At 50.5% G+C, this 21,375-nt stretch overlaps 1 protein-coding gene across 3 annotated transcripts in view; it reads right to left on the minus strand.

Moving 5' to 3' along the window:
* Positions 1-21,375, minus strand: part of LOC135364282 (thyroid receptor-interacting protein 11-like) — a 79,756-nt gene that overhangs the window by 32,124 nt on the left and 26,257 nt on the right. For 2 of the 3 annotated variants that reach the window (XM_064590250.1, XM_064590249.1), the window contains exon 2: positions 2,244-20,654. In XM_064590250.1, the coding sequence (XP_064446320.1) occupies positions 10,266-14,570 (4,305 nt within the window). In that variant the 5' untranslated portion in view covers positions 14,571-20,654 and the 3' untranslated portion in view covers positions 2,244-10,265. Of the gene's footprint in view, positions 1-2,243; positions 20,655-21,375 lie in introns of those variants that run through there. The other variant, XM_064590251.1, reaches the window with a different exon arrangement.

Genomic DNA, 21,375 nt, shown 5'->3' on the forward strand with positions numbered 1-21,375 from the left:
TTACATCCCAAAGGTGGGCTACCATTTTTATCCCCATTCCAAACACAGGACTGAGGCACAAAGTGATCTGCCCACGATTCACGCAAGGAATCTCTACGTTATTAATCACATGACTTTCTGACAAAGTTTAAGGGTTTAACACACTACAGTGAAGATGCACATCACGGTATCACAGAACTTGGAAGGACAGAGCCCTGCAAAATGTCCTCAAACGTTAACTTATGGATTCTCCCAATCTTCTTGCATGTTGTTCAGATAAAGGAAAGCCCGGTGCTAAAAAGGCTTTCATGAAATGCAACCAGATGACAAATATACGTGGTCTTTAGAGCCCCGGGCCCATCCCAGAAGACTCTGACTCAGTGAGTGTAGAGGAGGACGTGAACATCTGTGTTTTCTTTAAATAGCCCCACAGGCTCTGCTGATGTGCACTCTGGGCTGGGTACCACTGTACTCTCTGCAATTCCAAACCCAAACTTGCCCTACAATGTTTAGATGGCTGCAGACACAGGGGGGCATCGAAAACTGAGGCAAAGAAGAACAGAGAAATTACAAAAACTATCCCCTAGAGAGTCAAGAAAAGGAAAGCTCTAGTTATATTACTTCTCTGTCCTTTGGCTGTGTCTGAATTACTCTACAGTTAACTTACTTTGTTTTAAGTAGGCAAGTTTGCTAAAACGTTTACCAACAAATACTAAATAATCAAGACTACCAATACATTTTAAATAAAATTATACTATGCTACTGAAAAGTATTTTCTGATTATTTCAATGGCACTTCAGAGTCTCTTAGCAAGTAGCAGTCGATATGCGAACATTATTTCTAATTCAACAGTTCTACACATGTGGTCAACAGCACCTGAACACTGGAGAAGAAATGAAGTTGGCTGGAAGGCTTTTAGCTTCCCAAATTTCACCACACACTACCGTCAAGTCTTCAATACCAATGTATGTATTTACCTCTTTATTTAATCAACCACCACTAACACCCACTACATGTCAGACAGGGCTCTACGTGTTTCATTAACGTTAAATATCATTTATCTTTACAATCATCTAAGAAGTGGGATTATCATCATCTCCATTTCTCACATCAGGAAACTGAGACCCAGAATGGTTTAGGAACACAGCTCATAAGAGGCAGAGCTCCGATCAGCTTGGCTCTGGACTCCATGTCTTAAATCACTATGTTTAGTCTCCAGGAACCTACAAAAACTGCAAGTCTTAACCCCGAACCTTGGCTTGCCCACCCTACAGTCCCTACAGTCCCTACGTGGCCCCGGCTTCAAGGGCATTCCCTCAATTCCTTTCACAGTTCACACTCCTTCCCTGCTCTAAGTGAACACCCTCCCACATCCCCGTTTTTTTCTTAGCCTTCTGTTCTCAGCTTAAACATTACTGCCTAAAAGACAAACTCGAATGCACCCCGTAGTTCTCAGCACTCGAAGCAAAACGGTAATTATGTATTTCATGGGCAATTATTTGCTTCCAGTCTTTTCCAACCAGGTGGTGATAGGGTAGACGCCGTATCTGTCCTATTTATCCTGGGTTCCCAATCGCTGAATACCCACCCCCCCCACCCCCCCAAAGAGAAGGGCCTACCACGAAGTACACTCTCAACACTTTCTGTTGAACGAACGAACGAACGAACGAACTACACCCCAGCCTGGGCTTTCCGACACCTATCTGTGCTCACAACACGGCCCCCACTGCACCCCTAGAACGCAGACTCCTGCGGCAGACACGCAAGAGCTCTGCAAAGTCCTGGCTCTGCGCACCACTACTACGTGCTCCTGGGCAGACCATCCCCCCCGCCCCGCCCCAACACACCTTGACTGACCTGATCTCAGGTGCACAACGGGCACCCTGACGATCCCCAACGGAATGTGACCTATGCAAGAGGAAGAACCTGCACTCCTCCTCCCCTCTCAACGCTAGACTTCCTTGCTTCTCGTCGGGCTTCCATAAGGACTCGAGCCCCAAGGAGGCCAAGACCCCGCCGGCCTGCTGCAGGCCGCATTCCCAGTCACGCTCCCCCCAGGCCTGGCGCACAGCACAAGGGAGGTCATTCTCCGCTCCAGGAATGAAGCCCCGCGCCGGGCACTTCACACGTGCGAAACGAGGGTCGCACGAGGTGACGGCGCCCTTTTGGCGAACGAGCGTGTTCCGGAGACACAGGCCCGCCCCCCACCCAGGCCCCAGGCCCCAGGCCCCCGGGGACGCTGGGTCCCCGCGCCCGGCAGGCACCTCTGCACGGAGAAGCATCTTCGCAAGGGCCGCGCACTCCCTCGTCGTCTGGGTCTGTCGAGGAGGACGAACAGGAGCTGAAAGAGGCCGTCCTCGGACGAGCGCCCATGGCCGTGGAGGTTCCGGGGTGCTGTCCCCACCGAGAACAACGAAACCGGGTCCCCGGGCGCTGGGGGGACGAGCCAGCCTCGGAGAGGGAAGGAGGGCTCGCTTCCGCCGCGCTCAGCTGCCGGGGCTCAGACCCGCCGCTCACGTCAACCGCCCAACAACCTTCCCGCTCATTGGCGCTTCTGCCCAGACGCTGATTGGACAGCTTCCCGCCCGCTCGGCCCGCGGACGCGCCCCTTGGGTGCCTCCTCTGGCCCCGCCCACAGAGCCCTGGGCACCGTCTACCCCTCCTTTCCCGTCACCACCTGGCGGGACCGCCGTCAAAGCCCCGTCTTCCTTCGCTCCTGGTGCTGTTTTCTGAGTCTGGCGTCTGTGTGTTCATCACAAGCTTGAAATGGCTGTAGTCTGTCGCAAGGCCAGCTTTCCCCCCACTGAAGTGCTTTGGCTCCCTTTTCAAAACTCAGTTGAGCGTATTTGTGGGGACTCTTTCTGGGTTCTTTGTTCTGTTCTATTGATCTGTGTCTGTCCTTCTGCAGATACCACACAATCGTCCTTAGTAAAACTATCGCAGAAGTTCTGAAACTGGGTAGACTGCATGTTCCCACTTTATTATTATTTTCAAAATTGTTTCTGAAACTACTCTTCATTCCTCTGTCTATCCACATACACTTTAGAATCATCTTGTCTATCAATCTACAAAAGAAAACAAACCCTGACTGGGTTTTGACAGGAATTGCATTAAATCGATCTATCAATCTGGGCAGAATGAACATCTTCACTATGCTTAGGCTTCCAATTCACAAACATGGTATATCTCTGCATTTATTTATATCTCCGATTTCCTCTATCAGTGCTAACGGCTGTGGGCATGCGAGTGCTGGACATGCTTTGTTCGATTGATCCCTAAGTATAGTTTTACTAGTAATTGTGAACGTATGTTTGATAGTGGAGCCCACATGTTCGTTGCTAGCATACAGCAATACAACTTTTACATGTTTCTTCTGTATACTGTTTCACTGTGAAATGCCATTAGTAGTTGTAAGAAGGCTGACATTTTCATAACCTCTTGGGGCATAAGGCCTGAAATGAAGATTCCATATTAAGGGCTGTCTTCACACCAGGGACAATCAAGGAGGGACGGAAACAGCCTAATGCAAGTTCTCCTCTCCCTCCTCCCTCACACGTAAGGTCTCCTAAGCAAAAACCCTTCTCATCACAGGGACCAGACATAGTGCCTGTTGATTTGGGGGAGCAGCGTTCAGTTCCCTAGAAGCCCACTGAATTCTTCAAGCAAGCCACTCATACCCTCCCAAGGGAACCAGGACTTGCCCCACCTTCTTGTTAGGACAAAGTCTTGCCTTCCAAGCCCCTGCTTGTTCCCTCTGTTCCCAAGTGCAATTCCTGTGCAGCCCTGCACAGTGTGTGGTATCCTCCTCCCTTGAACTGTGAGAATATGTGACTAGTCAACTGCTGCCAGTCACATCTGTCAGGTGTCAAGGGATCCCTACAAGCCTAGAGCAGGAATCTCTCTCTCGTCAGGGAACTGAGGAGAAGCTGAATAAAAGCAAGTGACATCACAAACAGGGTGGCCCCACCTTAACTGAGGACACGGGGTCAGCTTGACGTGCTCCTTGGCTTCCTAACTGGCTTCAGAGGGGACAATCACGATCTGGGAGGGAACTGGCAACTGCGGGCCAGCTTGTGTGTTAGCTCGTGTTCTGTTAGCTCCAATGGAGGTCGCCATCCGTTTCCAAACCAATGTCCCATCCTTGCCAACAAGTTGAGTACAGATGCGACTTGACTGTACCTAGGAGGGAGGTGCCATCAGTGTGACCTCCATCTGGCCTGTATCGGTCTCCAAGGCTCCCCGCTGAGGTCGGCAACCCCACGACCTGCTGACTGGGGTGCTTGAGTTCCACCGACTGGGTGTTGGGCCAGTGCTTGGGGCAGACAGACAGATCCGGGTGGGGAGAGCGCACCCCACGCACCGTCCTGGGGATGACCCTCTGTGTTGTGGGTGGAAAGGAAGGGGGCCACGACCCCAGGGAGATGTAAGAATGGCTCCCTGGCTGCCTCCTGAGTCACTGTGGGTCAGGCAACGCGAGTGGCCTTGCCCATCTCCCCAGCTGCCGCTCCTCTCCCCGTTACCGTGTGTCCCCCGGAGCCCTCAGGGTTTGGAGGCGCACATCCATGGCAGCCCAGGGCCCAGGAGCTGATGAGAAACACAAAAGTGGAGGGTCGGCCGTTTGGTGCTCCACCTCTCTCCCAGTGCAAAACCCCTCCTCCACACACTTGCTTTCTCTTAGTGTTGTTGCTTCCCAGCGCGTCCAGGGACTCATCTCTGGATCCAGGGCCTTGAGGCTCCCACTCTGGCCATGGACAAAATGACCTTCCTGGCTGTGGACTCCAACACTGGGGAGATGGACTGGCATGCCCGCAGGAAGAGGACAGTCATCTGTGGGGCCGACCCACCCAGCTCCCTTTCCCCATAAACACCCAGAACATGTGCACCACGTCTGAATAGCTGGAGACAGAAACAAAAACCCATGACTTTATGGGGCTAGAAATGAAATAGTCTCCTGAGGGAATCGGTAGAGTGGGAAAAGGGGGGAGGGGAAGCCGTCCACACTGAGAGAAGGTAGGGCTGTAGCAGAAGATGCTTTGGCTTTATCAACGTCTGCGCTGTGGGTCCTGTGCTCTTTCACTTACCACCCCACTGCCTAAACCTGTTTGGCACAAGATCGCCATCCTCAGGGTCGTGGGGGAAACATCCGTGGCACCCCTGTGGCACAGTGAGGGTATCAATTCACACCCTGACTTACGCCAGGACACCTGAAACCATACGACCATTGCCACGACAGAGGCTCCAACCCTAATGATGCTGATTGGAGACTCTCTGGAAGAAAAAACGGAGAAAGATGAACAGGGTAAAAAGACACTCCCTAACCCAAGCATATATCCAGGACCAAACAAACCCAAGAAAAGGAGGAATGGAAGAAAGAAAACTGGATACAGGAAGAGGAACCCCCCCAAATTAATTCGACATAGGTTCACAATTTGACCCAACTGGAAATCCAAAATTCACAGGGGCGCCTGGGTGGTTCGGATGCTTAGGCGTCCGACTTCGGCTCCAGCCGTGATCCCGGGGACCTGGGATTGAGCCCCATGAGAGGCTCCCTGCTTGGAGGGGAGTCAGTCGGCTTCTCCCTCTGCCTCTGCCTGCAGCTCCCCCTGGTTCCTGCTCTTTCACACCTGCTTGCTGTCTCTCTCTCAAATGAATGAATAAACCGTAAAAAAAAAAAAAAAAAAAAAAAAGAAATCCAAATTTACTAAGATAATTTATATGGCAAAAGATAAAATGAGGTCAACTGGCTTTTGGCCCTCTAAAACATAGGTTCTGAATTAACGTTAATGTCTGCTAAGATGTACCAGTTGGGTAACCTTCATGGATTCGATACCAGGGCTCCAATTATGCTTGTACCTAGTAAAATAACCGTATTTTCTAGCTTCTGTATTTAATGCTTTGACATCTCAGACTTGCTGACTTTGGAGGGACTGTCCCTGGCAGGCTTAGTTAATTCTTAGAAAAAGTCCACAACTGGCCTGGGAGCATACCTTTCACATCCAAACCAACCGGTACAGAACCCTTACTGCCAACCACCTCATCTTAAGCAGCTCTGGGCCACTATGGCCTCCCTGATCACCGCAAGGGCGGGACAGACTCCTGCAGACACCACTCTGGCCTGGAGCCCCCTGAAATTACTCAAACTAGCCAGTCTTAAACGTGCTTATCCTGCCTCACCTGTCCCTTCCCATGGAAACCACAATAAAGGGTCTTGCCCACATTTTCCCTTCACTCCCTCTTTCTCCTGACCAATCCTGGTGCTTCCCCAGGTGGCCCTGCAAGGCTCTCAGAACCTCCTTTCTTGGGGCCTCTAAATCTACAAAACTTCTTCCATTGTGACAGTTACTTCTATATCTTCCTAACTTATCATACCTGATTAAAATAAATCCTGGTCCCCTGAAAACCTCTGAGACCCCTAGGGCCACCTGGGTGGCTCAGTGGGCTACGCTTTCTTCTCAAGTCATGGTCTCAGGTTCATAGGATCCAGCTCCATGTTAGGCTCCGTGCTCAGGGTGGAGTCAGCTTGGGAATCGCTCACTCGGCCCTTCCCTCCGCCCCCCCCCGCCCCAACTGGGCTCGTGCACTAGGTGTCTCTCTCTTTAAAATAAAGAAATAAAATCTTTAAAAAAAAACACAAGGGAGCCCAACAAATTTAAGGATGGGGAATATTTTGCTAATATAGATTTGGCCAATATGTTCTGTTCCATGCGTATTTCAACATCCTCTCGGTCAAATGTGCCTTGACTTTGAAGGGGACACATTTTACCTTGTTAAGCACAGGGCACCCAAACCTCTCTGCTATCACAGACATCTTTGTGGGCAGGATCTTACTGCACCCGTCCTTCTCCAGGGACATAGGTATGACATCACATTTACGACTACCTACTGTGAGGACATTTGTTTGACACACTTGTTAAGGACATGCAGGTGCAGGGGCGACTGAGTGGCTCAGTCCATTAAGCGTCTGCCTTCGGCTCAGGTCATGAACCCAGGGTCCTGGGAACAAGCCGCGCATCAGGCTCCCTGCTCACTGGGAAGCCTGCTTCTCCCTCTCCCTCTGCCCCTACCAGCCCCTTGTGCTCTCACTCTCGTGCTCTTTCAAGTAACCAAATAAAATCCTTACAAACAAGGAAGGACATACAAGTCCAAATTCTGTCAGTATTTTTTTTTTTTTTTTTTTTGGTTCTAGAGGCAACATATTCCTTGTTTATAAATTTTACATAAGCCCATTTAGGCTGCTACTTGTCACTGAGCCCACGCTGGGTGGGGCTCCCCTCAACAAAAGGCTCTAGGATCTGTCCAAAACAACTGTGAGGGGGCGACTGGCTGGCTCAGTTGGTGAAGCGTCGGCCTTTGGCTCAAGTCATGATCTCAGGGTCCTGAGATCCAGCCTGGCAGGGAACTCCCTGTTCAGTGGGGAGCCTGCTTCTTCTCCCACTCCCTTTGACCTCCTCCTCCAGCTCCAACTGTCTCTCAAATACATAAATAAAATCTTAAAAAAAAAAAAAAAAATCACCCGTTAGTGCCCTAAGTAAAAAGGCTTTAGCAACTACCTCTCCAGCTTCCTGGAGTCACTGGAATCGTCCATGGACTCCCAATGCAAGAAATGGCCCTCCTTGGCCCTGGGTTATAGACCATGAAAGCAGCAATTGCTGACCATGCACTGGGCTCTCCTGGAAACGGAGTCTCTTACAGACTCTGAGCCTTCATATCCCGCTGTCTGCTCTGCCTCGGGTCATGATACCCCCACCAGCTTAATGTAGTTACCAAGGCCTTCTTGCTACAGGCTGAAGCCAAAGTCTGCATATCCAACCTGCAGGTGGGGGTGGCTGCTTCTATCCACAGTCCATTGCCAGATTCCATGGTGCTGGAGGACGTCAGCCTTTCCTTCTACCCCTTGGCTACCTAAGGATTCCCTTGGGATCAACTGAGTGACCATCAATGACCGTTGATACATTTTGGTTTTGAAGACCAACTCCCCCTCTTGTTCACGTGACAATTTCACTTCCTAGAGAAGCACCTGTCCTACTCCTTAAAAGTCTCAGTCCCAGGTTGAAATTGATGTCTAGATATCAGAGTCCACTGTGATGGAAAGCCTGAGATTAAGATTCAATAGGAAGTGTTGTCTTAGTATCAGGGAACATCAGAGGGCCTCCAATGGCCTCGGTCTCACCCAAAGTTCCCTTCCCCCTCTGCTCCCACAGATCAGGTCTCCTGGCCAAACGACCTTCTTTATCCCAGGGACCAGGCACAGTTTCTCCCCAAGGAGTAAGGTCCATTTCCCTGACAGCGTGTGCAATTATCCAGCAAGCCAGTCATGCCCTCCTGCAGGAAGTAGGGCTCACCGTCACTCTCTTGTTACTACAAGGTCTGCCCCCGCCCCAAAGCCCTTCTTCATTCTGCTCCCAGGTAAAACCCCCTTGTGGCCCTGCATGGTGTGGGCCACGAGTAGACATGGGTAATAAATTAGTGTCGAGCTCATCTGTTCAGCATCCGGACATCCCATAACTTTAGGGTGGGAATCACTCCCTTTACCAACGGGTGAAGAGGAGAAAAATGAAATCCTTCTGCTTTGTACCTTTGGCAAGGCACAACGATGAGGCTCATGCACTTGAAGTTCTTTGGATAAGAATCTATTGGGGGCTTGTAAGAATTCCCTGCGGCTAAAGGGCAGCCTGTATGTGAATGATGCGCAGGAGGGAAGGCTGCAAAAGCAAGGGCTTGGATGGTCTCCTAAAGGTCGAACTCCAAGCAATGAGGGAACCCACAAATAATGGCAGCAGGGAAGTGACATCAGATTTTCGTCTCAGTTCGCCCTGACAGCAGCATGGAGAATGGATTCAAAGGAGGCCGAGTGTGGAACCAGCAAGATCAGTAGGCAGTCTACTGCACTAGTCTGTGCAAGAGACAGGAATGGGTGAACCAGAGCACTGGCAACAGAAAGGGAGGGAAGGATTTAAGATATTTGGCAGGCTGAAGATACAGCACAATGGAAAATTAATGGAATGAGATCTTTCAAGAAGTCTGAATGGGAGGCGCCTGGGTGGCTCAGTCAGTTTAGCGTCTGCCTTTGGTTCAGGTCATGATCTCAGTGACCCGGGAATCAAGCACCACATCAGGCTCCCTGCTCAGCAAGGGGCCTGCTTCTCCTTCGCCCTCTGCCACCCGCCCTGCCTGTGCTCTCCTGCTCTGTCAAATAAATAAATAAAATCGTTAAAAAGAAGAAGAAGAAGAAGAAGAAGAAGAAGAAGAAGAAGAAGAAGAAGAAGAAGAAGAAGAAGAAGAAGAAGAGGGAGAAGGAAGAAGAAGGAGAAGGAGAAGGAGAAGGAGAAGAAGGAGAAGGAGAAGGAGAAGGAGAAGGAGAAGGAGGAGAAGGAGAAGGAGAAGGAGAAGGAGAAGAAAAGAAGTTTGAGTGGATGGTTTCCAGAGTATAGTGGAGTAATGAGCCTGGCACTGCAAACGAAGATTTGGAGTGGCTTCTGAGGAAAGGAACAAGGGAGTTGACCATGGACATTTGAAGTAAAAACCGATTAAATACTGATCAGTAGGAGCTAGTTCGGTAATTTAGGGTATATCCACAAAGGCCTGCATTTCCTTTTAAAGAATGAATTGGAATTCATTCACATTTGTAAAGATCTCGAAGGCAGAGTGATTTTTTTTTTTTAAAAGCAAGTCATAGAATACTATACGCCCAAAAAGACAAATATACATATATTTCTAAAGGCCTGAGATAAATCAGGTTACCCATGAAGTAGATTCCCAGGCAACATAAAATGAAATGGAAAAAACAATTAAAAATAAAAAAGGAGAAAGAGAAATGGGACATAACTGGGAAAATCAAACTCGCATTTTTTAAAAAAATGTATTCATCTTAACCTTTCATGCTATACACCCAGTTTCTCCAACAAGGCGTGGGTGCTCATGTATTTGATAAGTTGGGAACATTAAAACGAGTGGATGTTTTCCTTACCAAAGGTATATGTATATACATGCTCCTTATGAAAACATCAAAGCATTACAAACAATACTGGAAGTACCATTGACCGCAGCCCCCAACCCCACCACTGTCTACTCTCATAAGAAATACCCACCATTTTCAGTTTGGTGAATACCTCTGCAGTCATTAAAAGATGCCTTTTTTTGTTAACTCATAAAAGAATATTTTTATTAAGCTGAAAGCAAGACTGCAAATATATTACGTTTTGCAAAAGGACATTTTGGGATTAGGTAAACACACAGAGTGACTTGGGGTCTTCCGAGCACTGTCTCATCTCTGGCTTGAGAATCCTCTATTTCTTTGAGAGGCCTTTGGCCGCCATTCCAACCTTCTCCGCAGGTGACAGTATTTGGGGTGCGTACGTGGGCAAAGCATCAGTGACGGCATTTAGAAGAAGGTGCTCCGATCCATCCGCTTCCGGTCCAGGAGGGGTAATAAGAGACACCGTTGTGGTGCGGGGCTTCACATCTTTTTTCCGGGATGTGGATGCTAGGGTAGTGTTCAGACGTGCTGGGCCTTGTTTCATAGCCAGTTTTCCCCTTCCTCCGGGATCTGGGGGCTTCACGTCATGAGCAGAGGGCTTTGGTGGTGGCAAAGCTGAATGAGATTCCGCTTCTAGAAACTGGACGAAAAGCCCTGAAAAAGAATTCTTGGCCATAGGTCGGTGATTTGGCTTCACATGTGTGTTGGGGGCGCTTTTGGATCCAGGCCCCCGACTCATCCAGCTGGTACCACCACCTGGCCCTTCACTGAACAGCTGCCGCATCTGGTCTTCTCGGATCCCCAGCATGCTTCCCATCAACCTTAAGGCTTCCTGCCGTTCAGCGTCAGGGGCTTGGAAAGATCCCAGGAAGAGTCTCCTTAGTAGGGTTTTGTCCACCATTCCTTCGGACTTACTGACTAAGTTCATCAGTTTCTTCTGTGTGTCCTCCAGGATTTCCTGCTGGACCTCATTCTGTTTCTGGAATTCTTGGAGTTGGTCTTCCTTCAGCTCCAAGTCAGCATTTGTTTTATGTAATCGTCCCTGCAATGACTTCAGTTTTCCTTCGAGGCTGTCTGCCTTTTCCATCCATTCGGCGAGTTCCAACTTGAGGTCAGCTAGGATGTGACCATACTGCCTTCCTTCTTCCTGCGAGGCAGCAAGCTGGAGCGCAGTGTCCTCTTTCTGCTGGGTCACCACGTGCAGTTGCTCCTGCAGCGACTCTACCTGCAGACTGGCTCCTCGGCTGGCATTTTCCATGGCAGTGGAAGACAAAACGAGTCTTCCCTGCAAGACCGTCACTTCCTTCCTGAGTTGAGCCACTTTGTCTTCTGAGGCCAGAGCTTCCCGGCGATGAGCGTCTTCGGCTTCTAGAGCGAGGTGTCGCCGTCTCTCCAGCTCCTGGGTTAGGCGTAATTCGCTCTCACGTAAATGGCGAACCTCCTTCTGGAGGGCACAGGTTTCCATTTGTTTCTGTGTCAGGGCCAACAGGACTTCATCTCTCCCCTGTTGGCACAGAACTGTCTTTCCCTGCATTGATGGAACTGCACTGACCGGCCGGTTCAATACCCCGGTCTCGTGCTCTTCTCTCTCTTGCGATAGTTGCTCCAAAGCAAGTGCCTTCTCTTTCATCGCAGCACCCTGGGATTCCTCCTCTCTCCGCATCACTGAAAGCAGCCTATCTGTCTCTTGCAATGCCTCATCTCCCACTGCCTTTTCTCGAGAGTTTTCCTCGACTTTTGCATTTTCCTCTCTCGGTTGACACACATCCATTTCCAACTCTGCTATTCTCTCCTTCAGATTGGTGACCGTCTGCCTCAAAAGTTCATTTTCACTCACTTGGCTACGGAAGTTCTCCTGCAAAGAAAGCAAGTCCTCACTTTTCGCTTGGATTCGGAGCTCCTGATCCCGAATGAAGTTTTGTAGAACGGCCTGTTTCTCCTTCAGCTGCTCGATGTCGGAATCCCTGTGTTCCTGTTCTGGGCCTTCTCCTTCCCACGTGGCAGCCACTGAATCAGTCCATCTCTGCTTATCTTCCTGGAGGGTTCGAATCATCCTATCTTTTTCTTGCATTGATTTTCTCAGCTCTTCTACCTCCACTTGGAGCAACTCAGAAGCCTCACCCACTCTGTCAGATTTCACGGGCTCCAGAGAGTCCGCTGACTCTGAGCAGTCGGGGGAGGGCTCGAGGAAAATCACGTCCAGTTTCCCTAGAAGGAGATCCTTGGCATTGCAAAGCTCCCCGATGCTGAGCTGAATTTGTGCCAGTTCCTTCTCTAAATGTTGTAATTTTATTTCATTGCCTTTGTACGTCTGCATCAGGTCACTAGAGGTCGTCGGTAGTTCAGAATCCTTCTCGCTGCTGGTGAAAGCCCGCGCCTGGAGTTGTGCCAGCTCTCTCTCAAGCTGGGGTGACTCACGCTTCATATTTTGGACTGTGGTCATCACCTGCTGTTTCCACTCTTCCATGATCTTCACTCGCTGTTTTAATGTGTCCCGTTCCTGTAGAAGCTGCTTGAACTGATCCATATGAACGCCTCGAACCTCATTACCAGGGCTGGAGGGTTGCAGGAGTGTCAATAAAGTCTGACATTTCTGACTTAACGCATCCACTTCGAGGTCTTTTTCTCGAACGATGTGTGATAAATTCTGAATCGTTTCTCTAAACATCTCCTGACCACTACTGTCCATTCTAGTGGACAGTTTTTGATTTTCCTCTTGCATCCGCCGGAGGTCTGCTTCTGTGGCAGCCATCCTATCCGCCATTTTGTCATACTCTGTCCTCAGATTGCTGTTCTCCCTCGTTTTCTCATTTAAGACCGCCAAGACCTGTTCGCTTTTCCAAGCGTACTCTTGCAATTGCCGCTGAAGTCGCTCCACGTCCCGGTTCTGGCTGTGAGAAGCCGCAGAGATCCTGCTGGAAAGACCCTGAATCTCCAAGTCTTTCTGCTGGATAATCTGAGTTAGTTTACCAATCTCCTCTTTGGAGAGCCGATCGATCTGTTCCGTCAGTCGGATGTTCTGTTCAGTTAGAAGCTTCATCTCCAGTTCGTGTTCTTTGATTCCTAGGACTGATATTTGAGTTTCGGCTTCACGTGAATCAAGCTTTTCACTTGCGTTTTGTCTGGGAAGAGGCTGACTGGTTGGGACTTCCACATCATCACAGTCTTCTGTCGGAATGTGCTGGCTTTTGTCAGGCAACCGGGCTTTCATTTGGTCTATCGTGTCCTGCAAATGCTGAATCTCCTCGTCTTTCGCTGAAAGGAGCTGAGCGTGTTCAATATTCATCTGCTCCTGCTGGTATTGGAGCTGCTCCACTTTCTGCTTCTGCTCTTGTAAAGAATGAAGCAGTCCTATCTTCCCCTGCTGCTGGTTGTGAATGATCTTCTGCTGCTCTCTGATTTCCTCCTCGAGATCATCCTTTAACTCCTGGAGTTGAAACACCTCACACTCCAGTTCTACGATCTCGTCTAGGATTTTAGGGTCGAGCGCAGGAACAGAGCGACTCTGTTGTCCTAGGCTCTCCAGTTCTTCTCTCAGATGAGGATTTTCGCCTGTCACGGATGGGAGACACCTGTCTTTGTCCTCCACGGATGGCTGGGAAATGTCATTACTTCTGAAGGTTTGGGTAGACTGACCGAATTCCTCCTGAAGCTCTGGACTTCCTGTAAGTTCTTCAATATACATCTCTTTCTCTTTAACGAGTTGTGTCAATCGCTTCTGCTCCTCCAGAGCAGAGGACAGCATTTCCTTCGTTTCTGTATGGTCGGCGTCCATCTGCTCGATCCTCTTTTTGAGGTGTACTATTTCCAGGTCTTTCTCTTGACTGTGTTGAATGCAATGCACATGCTCTAAAGGGGACAATTCTTTGATAGTTTGCTCATCCTTGTTTGTTTCCTCCAACAGCTTCTTTTCCGCCCGAGCCAATTTTGCTATTAACCGTCCTTTTTCTATTTTTAAAGCCCTCACAGCAGTGTTGTTTTCCAGAGAATCCTCGTTGTTCCGGAGAATAGATTCTTCCAGCTGATGTCTTACATCCTGGAGCGCCAAAACCAACTTTTGGTTTTCTGCTCTGAGATCAGAAGCAACGTTGTTTAAACGGTCATTCAGCCGCTCCATTTCTGCAAGTTGTTGCTTCAACCTTCTAAGCTCAGTTTCCCTTTCTTGAAGTAAGTCATCTTTCCCATGACTGGCAGACTCTTGATGTTGCAGGTCTTCTATCCGTCTTTCATACTCGAGGAGTTGTTTGCGGTGCCTGTCAGTGATGTCGGCCAGTTTTTCTTGATGGACACTGTGCAGTATCGCAACTCCGAGTTGATGTTCCTCGATCTCCCTCATCCGCCTCTCTTCTAGGTCCCTGATGGTGCTCTTCAGTTTCCAGATGGCATTGGAGTCTGAGCTATTCGGTCCCTTGGACAAATGTTTCCAAAGTGTAAGATCAGCCTCCAGTCTTTGGATCTCATTGAGGAGTCTATTGATTTCTGTCTGAGATGATATGACATCACCAAAGTCCATGGTGAGATCCGAGTTGGAGCCGGTCAAGGAAGTCTCACTGCCATCCACTCCTCCCTGGGAATGGCCTAGGCCAGAGCCCAGGCCACCAACCCAGGAGCACATCTTCGCGGGTCATATAACTGTCGCGGTCCGCTGTGGAAAAGCGTCCAGCGCAGTCGGACTACCCCGCCAAGTGTCCCAGAACGCCTGCTTGCGCCAGGCTAAGAATCAGAAGACAACAGGCGTTTCTAGGCAACGCCTGCGCGGGCCCGGCACGCGCCTCCCCTGCGCAGGCCACGTTGCTAGGAAAGCCCGAGACCTTGGGCCTTCCCAGGGCCGACTCTGGCCACCGGTCCCGGTCCCAGACGCTCAGCCCCACGACTTCCCACGCAGGGCTGGGCCCCTTCCCCTGTTCCCCCTGCTTCCTGGCTGTCCTGGGTGGGCCCCTAGCGAGTGCTCCTGCCTGACTGCCCCCAGGTGCCCGCCCACAGAAAATGCATCTGGCCCTGGACTTTCCCCCAGGAAATGCATGCAATGCATGCAATGCATGCAATGCATCCATTCACCTAGGAGAGCAGATCCTAGGTGCATTTGACAAATATCTACACCTGCGCAGAGGCACGGCCCTCAAGGAGACTTTGGGCATTTCCAGCCTCCAGAGGCTCCAGAGTGTTCCGTCCTTCCGTGCCCTGCCAGCTCTGCGGGGACAGTGCGTCCCACACCGGGGTTTGGCGGTTCACCGGTGGCTCCGTGCGCTGCGCGCATCCGCTGCCTCGCGGAGGTGTGCGGCTGGACCCGGCAGGGGGTCGCGGGCGGCGGTGGCGGTGCCCGAGAGGGGGCCTCCGGGCCCTGCACAGGGCGGCCCCGGGGTTCCCGCCCTGGGTGGAGGACGGGCTGGGTACCGCGTCCCGGGTCTGGCCTCCCAAGGCCCCGACCTGCCGCGCCACTGGATGAGAGGCGGCGAGGGGGGGGCGCCGGGCCCACAGCCGCTTCCACTGCCGCCTCGGGTGGACATGAAGCGACGTCGGCCCCCCTCCCCCCGGGCGATTCCTCGAGCTGCCCGGCCCTGGCCGTGCCGGCCCCCGCCGCCGCCGCCAGCAAGAAGCAATCCAGCTGCATGAAGCAGCTGACCAACCAGACCGTGGGCAGGCGAGCGCGTCGATCCGGATCGGCAGGAGCCCAGACCAGGCTCGGGCGCGGGAGGGCCGGCTGCTCTCCTGGTCGCGCGCTCTGTCCCTTGCCGCCGCCCCACATCAGGCCTCGGGGTCTGGGCCTGGGGCTGCGCCACGCCAAGACCTGGAGCCCGGCTCGGTGCCGCTGCCCGAGCCCCTGGGGAGCAGCTGGGTGGGTCGGCTGTCCCCGTCGCCCTCTGTCCAGGCCCCACCCAGCATCGCCCTGGGCGCACTGGACCCGAGCCTTCCCCTGCCCTCCCCCGGGCTTTGCCCTGGCTGAAAACTCCGGGAACCAGTGAGCCCCAGGCCGAGCGGACGCTGTGCTCTGCGGGCGATGGCCTCAGGCTTTCCGGGTCGCCCCGCCGCTGTAGACCCTCCACCTCCCAGTGCCTCATGGCACTAAATAAGTAAGGGGCCATCAGAGCCCATCGGATCCGCCTACGAGGTTCGGGCGTCCATCCAGGCACTGTAGAGGTGCCGCTGTCTCCAAAGCCGGGCCCCTGTGGACCGGACTGCCCAAGACCTTGACATTGAGAAATTGGGAACTGCGAGGAAAGAATTGTGGAAACGCCTTGGGACGACTTTTAGTTTAATTTTGAATAGCTTTTGAAAAAGCCTTTCTCCCTTTGGATTTGGGAGCCGATTCTTCTCCAGGTTTCTTTGGGGCTGCTTTAATGCTTGACAGGAAACACGATCGATTATGAAATGACAGAACAGACCGGAATTGGTAGACCATCAGGCTGCTGCAACAGGAACGACGGGTGGTTCTGAGAGCTCCTGCAGGTGACTGTCATGTGCCCCGTTATCTGGGGCACATCTTTCAACGTCTTTGGGGCAGGTGGCTGTACTGGACCTACTCTTTAGGCTGGCAGACATATGAAAGTGTGAGTTTTCCACAGCTTTTGCTTCTTTTTTTCCCCAATAGTGGGGTCAAAAGGGGAGTTCAGTCTGACCAAAGCACGTGTGTGCATGGCACGTCCATCCTGTGTGTTCTCCATTCATAGAGCATTGCAGGGCCACGTGCTCGTCCCAAGATCGAGGACCTTGTGAGCAACCCCACAGTGAGGTTCGGTGGTGCTGTGCGGCTTTCTCGTGACTATCATTGGAAAGTCGACCTCAGAATACTTACCTGGGAGAAGATCTTCATCCTGAGGACAAATACACAGTACGTTTTCTAATTCTGCATTCCCTCATACATTGACCGACCATCTTCATGGACTGAACACTAGGCCCCAAACAGCAAAGGTGGACTTAGCGCCTTAAATTACGAACACTATGGTCAGAAATGTATTTTTTAGGTGACTTTGGTCTCCGCATGGAGAACGGACGGAGGACAAAAGTTAGGAGGATCTCACAGCCATCCAGGAAGAAGGTCCAGGGAAGAAGTCATGGGGAGCCTGAACTGGGGCAGCCGCCACGGGGATGGACACTGAGAGGTGGGGACGCACTGAGAGGTGCTGGGGAAGTAGAACCTAACAGACTTTTCCAAAACCCAGACTGAGACAGATTAGGGAGGGTCAGGAAACCACTGTGGGGGGGGGCGGGGGGGGAACCAGCATTTAGGGGATCAAATAGGATACAAGAGCAAATATCACAAAGCACCCCACACTGTGAGGGCGAGCACCAGCTTGTGGTACTACTACTTTTTCTGTGAGAGGAGAGCACGGTGGGGGGAAAGGGCCGGCACTCTGGAGCCGGGGAATGGGCTTCCGATCCCAGCTCCACCACGTGTCTGCTGTGAGGCGCTGGAAGTCACTCACCTCCCCGGGCCAAGCGTTCCTCGTCTGCACAGTAGAGAAAGTGATAGCACCTCACGGGGTTGTGAGGATTCCTGAGGAAATACATACACGGGAGACTCTCCCAGCAGGACCTGCCCTAGTAAGCGCCGTGGCTGTGCCTTTATGACTTATGACACGGGACACAGACGTGGGGCCTGAGGTACACACACACCGTGAATCGACAGACCGCAAAGATTCCCCTGAACAAGCACAAGGCCCTGTGTAGAGAACAGGGAAGGAACCCGGACTTGCAGGAGCTGCAGTCCTATTGTCCTGGTTCTGCCACTAACCAGACCCGTCGCCTTTCCCGTCAATGAGCGTAGTTACATACACCTGTTCTTGCCCCCTAACAGAGCAGGTGAGGGACCAAATCAGGGAACAGCTACAAAAGGCCTTTGTTTCATATCACCATCACCCAGCCTTGCACATCCTCAAACCGTACCGAGGACACTGTCATGACGACCATAAAATCATCGTTATCAGACATGGATGGAACTGGAGGGTGTTATGCTGAGCGAAATCAGTCAATCAGAGAAAGACATGTATCGTATGACCTCACTGATACGAAGAATTCTTAATCTCAGGAAACAAACTCAGGGTTGCTGGAGTGGTGGGGGGTGGGAGGGATGGGGTGGCTGGGTGATAAGGCATTGGGGAGGGTATGTGCTATGGTGAGCGCTGTGAATTGTGTAAGACTGTTGCATCACAGATCTGTACGTCTGAAAGAAATAATACATTATATGTTAAAAAAAAAAAGAAGATAGCAGGAGGGGAAGAATGAAGGTGGGGAAATGGGAGGGGGAGATGAACCATGAGAGACTATGGACTCTGAAAAACAAACTGAGGGTTCTAGAGGAGAGCGAGGTGAGAGGATGGTGTAGCCTGGTGATGGATATTGGGGAAGGCACGTTCTGCACGGAGCACTGGGTGTGATGCACAAACAATGAATCACGGAACGCTACATCAAAAACTAATGGTGTAATGAATGGTGAGTAACATAACATAATAAAAAAGGAAACCTCTTCCTTATCGTCAATATGGCAGATGCAGGGGCTCTGGGTCTCACAATTCCACTGGCAGGGCTCTTCCACACGTGCTGAGGACATGTCTACAAGGACTTTTTTTTATCATAACCCCTGTTGCAACAGCAAAGGATGGGAAGCCAGGCACCTATCCTTCAGCGAGGCCCTGGGGACATCACGTATGTGGCTGAGGGTGGCAGCAGGTGCAAGCAGCTGGGGACAGGGGCGCGAGACAGGCAGTCACTGCATTCCTTCTGAATATATTTTTAACATTTTTGAACCAGGCGGGCACCTTCACGAATGAAACAATTCGGGAAAGAAGAAGGGGAATTTTCATTTACCTTTAATCTCCAGAAGGTGGTATCTACCCCAGCCCCAAGATTTAGAATTTGATAATGACATTCTGTCTTCCGTAGAAATGCCTTCAGCAGCTGGCTGATGCCATGGACTCGAGCAAAATATCCCGAGAGACAGAGACAAGCTATCGCTCAGTCAGGTTGGAAATCATCCCTGCAGAGCCCAGCCCAGGAGAAGAGCCAATGAGGACTCTTCTGCTCTTCTTTGGGGTCAGCGGTTTATCTGTGGACTTCATGGGAGAAAGAGTGACTTTCACATTCTCTTGTTTTTTGTTTTCGGTTATGTTAATCACCATATAGTGCTTCAGTAGTTTTTGATACAGCGTTCCATGATTCATGATTTGCGTGTAACACCCAGTTTTTTTTTTTTAAAAAGCTGTTTGAACTCAAGTAAGTACAATCTACTTGATGGTGGAATTAACCATCTTAAAAAAAAAAAAAGTCCCATAATTTTACATAAGAAAGACAAGGGTTTTACATGAAAAATCAGATCTAAATGTTCCTCTTGGAAATGTACTTTCTCTTGGTTAGGTGTAAGCCTCTCAAGACTCTGTGAAAACTCAACAATGCGAGATCATGACGAAAATAAGATTCTGGGGTCAGGAAATGGGGCAGATAAATGTCAAAGCAAAAAAAAAAAAAAAAAAAGAAAAGAAAAGCCGTATTTCCACCACGTTCCCTTCCTCTCCATCCTGTGTGGGTAAGAGCCCCTGTTTATAAAGTGGCCTCATAGACCGTCTGCGGGAGGGGAAGGCATGAGCAAACGTTGCCGAATAAATGGACTGGTTCAGCTGTGGGTTGGGGAGCTGGAGTGAAGGCGATGAGGAATAAAAGGGGGGAAAATGGAAAACAGTATCTGTTCTAAGTGGGGGAAATGGAAGATAATATCTGTTCTAAAGCCCTGTTGTTTAAAGTATAACTACTTTAAGAACAAAATTTCAGTAGCATTTAGAAACTTACTGCAATGTGACATAGGAATTCTACGTCTATTGATTCTCCTCATAAATAACTTGAGCTTCTATTTGATGTGTCTCTTGCATTTTATCTTTCTAGGAAATCATTTTTCATGTATGTTATAGAATATCGTCCACAACAGAGAGATTATTGGAACAAAACTTTAAAGATGCTCACCACATGTTGCCTGGGAAGCCCTCTCCTAGGGGGTCCGGTCTGGAGATGCCAGCCCATGCAGAGGAAGAAGGAAGGAAGGCCGGCTGACACCCTGCCTGGGGCGTCTAGCTCCCAGGGCCCCAACTTGGGTTCCCACCTCTGTAGCCCTGGTTAGGAAAGCTGCCTCAGGAGCCTGGGAGAGAGGATTTCAGGCCTCTTAGCCAGGCCTGGCCCCATCTCCCTGATGCCTGGGTTCACCCTCAGCTCCAAGTAAGGTCCATGTCCTTATTCTCAGGAACCACCACTTTGCACTTTCTTTCCATTTCTTACAGAATCTACCCATAGGCTCCATCTTTAGGGTGAGGATTCCCTGCATGCCCAAGGACTGTGGTCATTTGGTCACTTTCTCAATCTGACTAAGTCACCCTCCCATCTCAAATCCCTTCACTGCCTTGATAGAAAGGACTTCAGAGCCTAACAGTGTTACTATCATTTTACTAAGGTCAAGAAAGGAATTCCTTACTTGACCAGACAGTTCACTGTAAAAGATAATATAAATGGCTCTTAAACATATAAAAACGATCTTCAACTTCACCCCCCAAAATAAGAGGAATATAAAATAAAATGACGGGGGCACCCGGGTGGCTCAGTCGTTAAGCCTCTGCCTTTGGCTCAGGTCATGATCCCAGGGTCCTGGGTTCGAGCCCCGCTTCGGGCTCCCTGCTCCTCGGGAAGCCTGCTTGTGTTCCATCTCTCACTGTGTCTCTCTCTGTCAAATAAAGAAAGAAAATCGGTAAAAAAAATTATACAGTAACATTACTGAAGACACCATCTTTCACATATCAGATTAACCACGATGAAAAGGTTTCTAATACACCGTGCTGGTGAGGATGTTGGGAAATGAGCACTTCCATTCGCCACTGGAGAGAATGAACACTGGAACTCCCTCTTTTGAAGAGTGAATCCCTAAAAGCTCATCTACCTCAAAAGGCCAACAGAGGCACGTCTGGTACTCCATTACAAATGTCGGCAGACTCAGCCATCCGTCTTGGTGCTCGCACACATGGCCCGTCACCGTCCCCACGGCAGCCATTTCTTCCCTTTCTTTACTCGTGCGCCTACCTCCTTCCCCAAGACCCTAGACAGCACAGAACCTCACCTCATCCCTCACCTAGAAAACCTGCCACCACTTATTCCCTCAGCAAACCCACGGGTGAGAGCCAGTCAGAGAACTCTGCTCGACCGGAAGTTCTGTGTCCATAGGAAAGGAGATCCAGGATCGTTCCGGAAAACTCACGAACGACTACCTAAGTATTTCCCCCGGCTCTGGATTAGGAACCGGTCCTTCCACACCCTTTAAGCAAGTCCTAGTGGGAAAACCAGGAACAAAGAAACACAACAGCCACAACCTAGAAAATGTTATAGTAGCCTTCACTTTCTGGTCTACACTATAACCTGGAAAATGCTATGGTAGCCTAAACTCTCCCCGG

The sequence above is a fragment of the Mirounga angustirostris genome, unplaced genomic scaffold (genome assembly GCF_029215605.1).
Source record: "Mirounga angustirostris isolate CCGP_5_RB_7025 unplaced genomic scaffold, mMirAng1.0.hap1 SCAF_5, whole genome shotgun sequence".
Lineage (NCBI taxonomy): Eukaryota > Metazoa > Chordata > Mammalia > Carnivora > Phocidae > Mirounga > Mirounga angustirostris.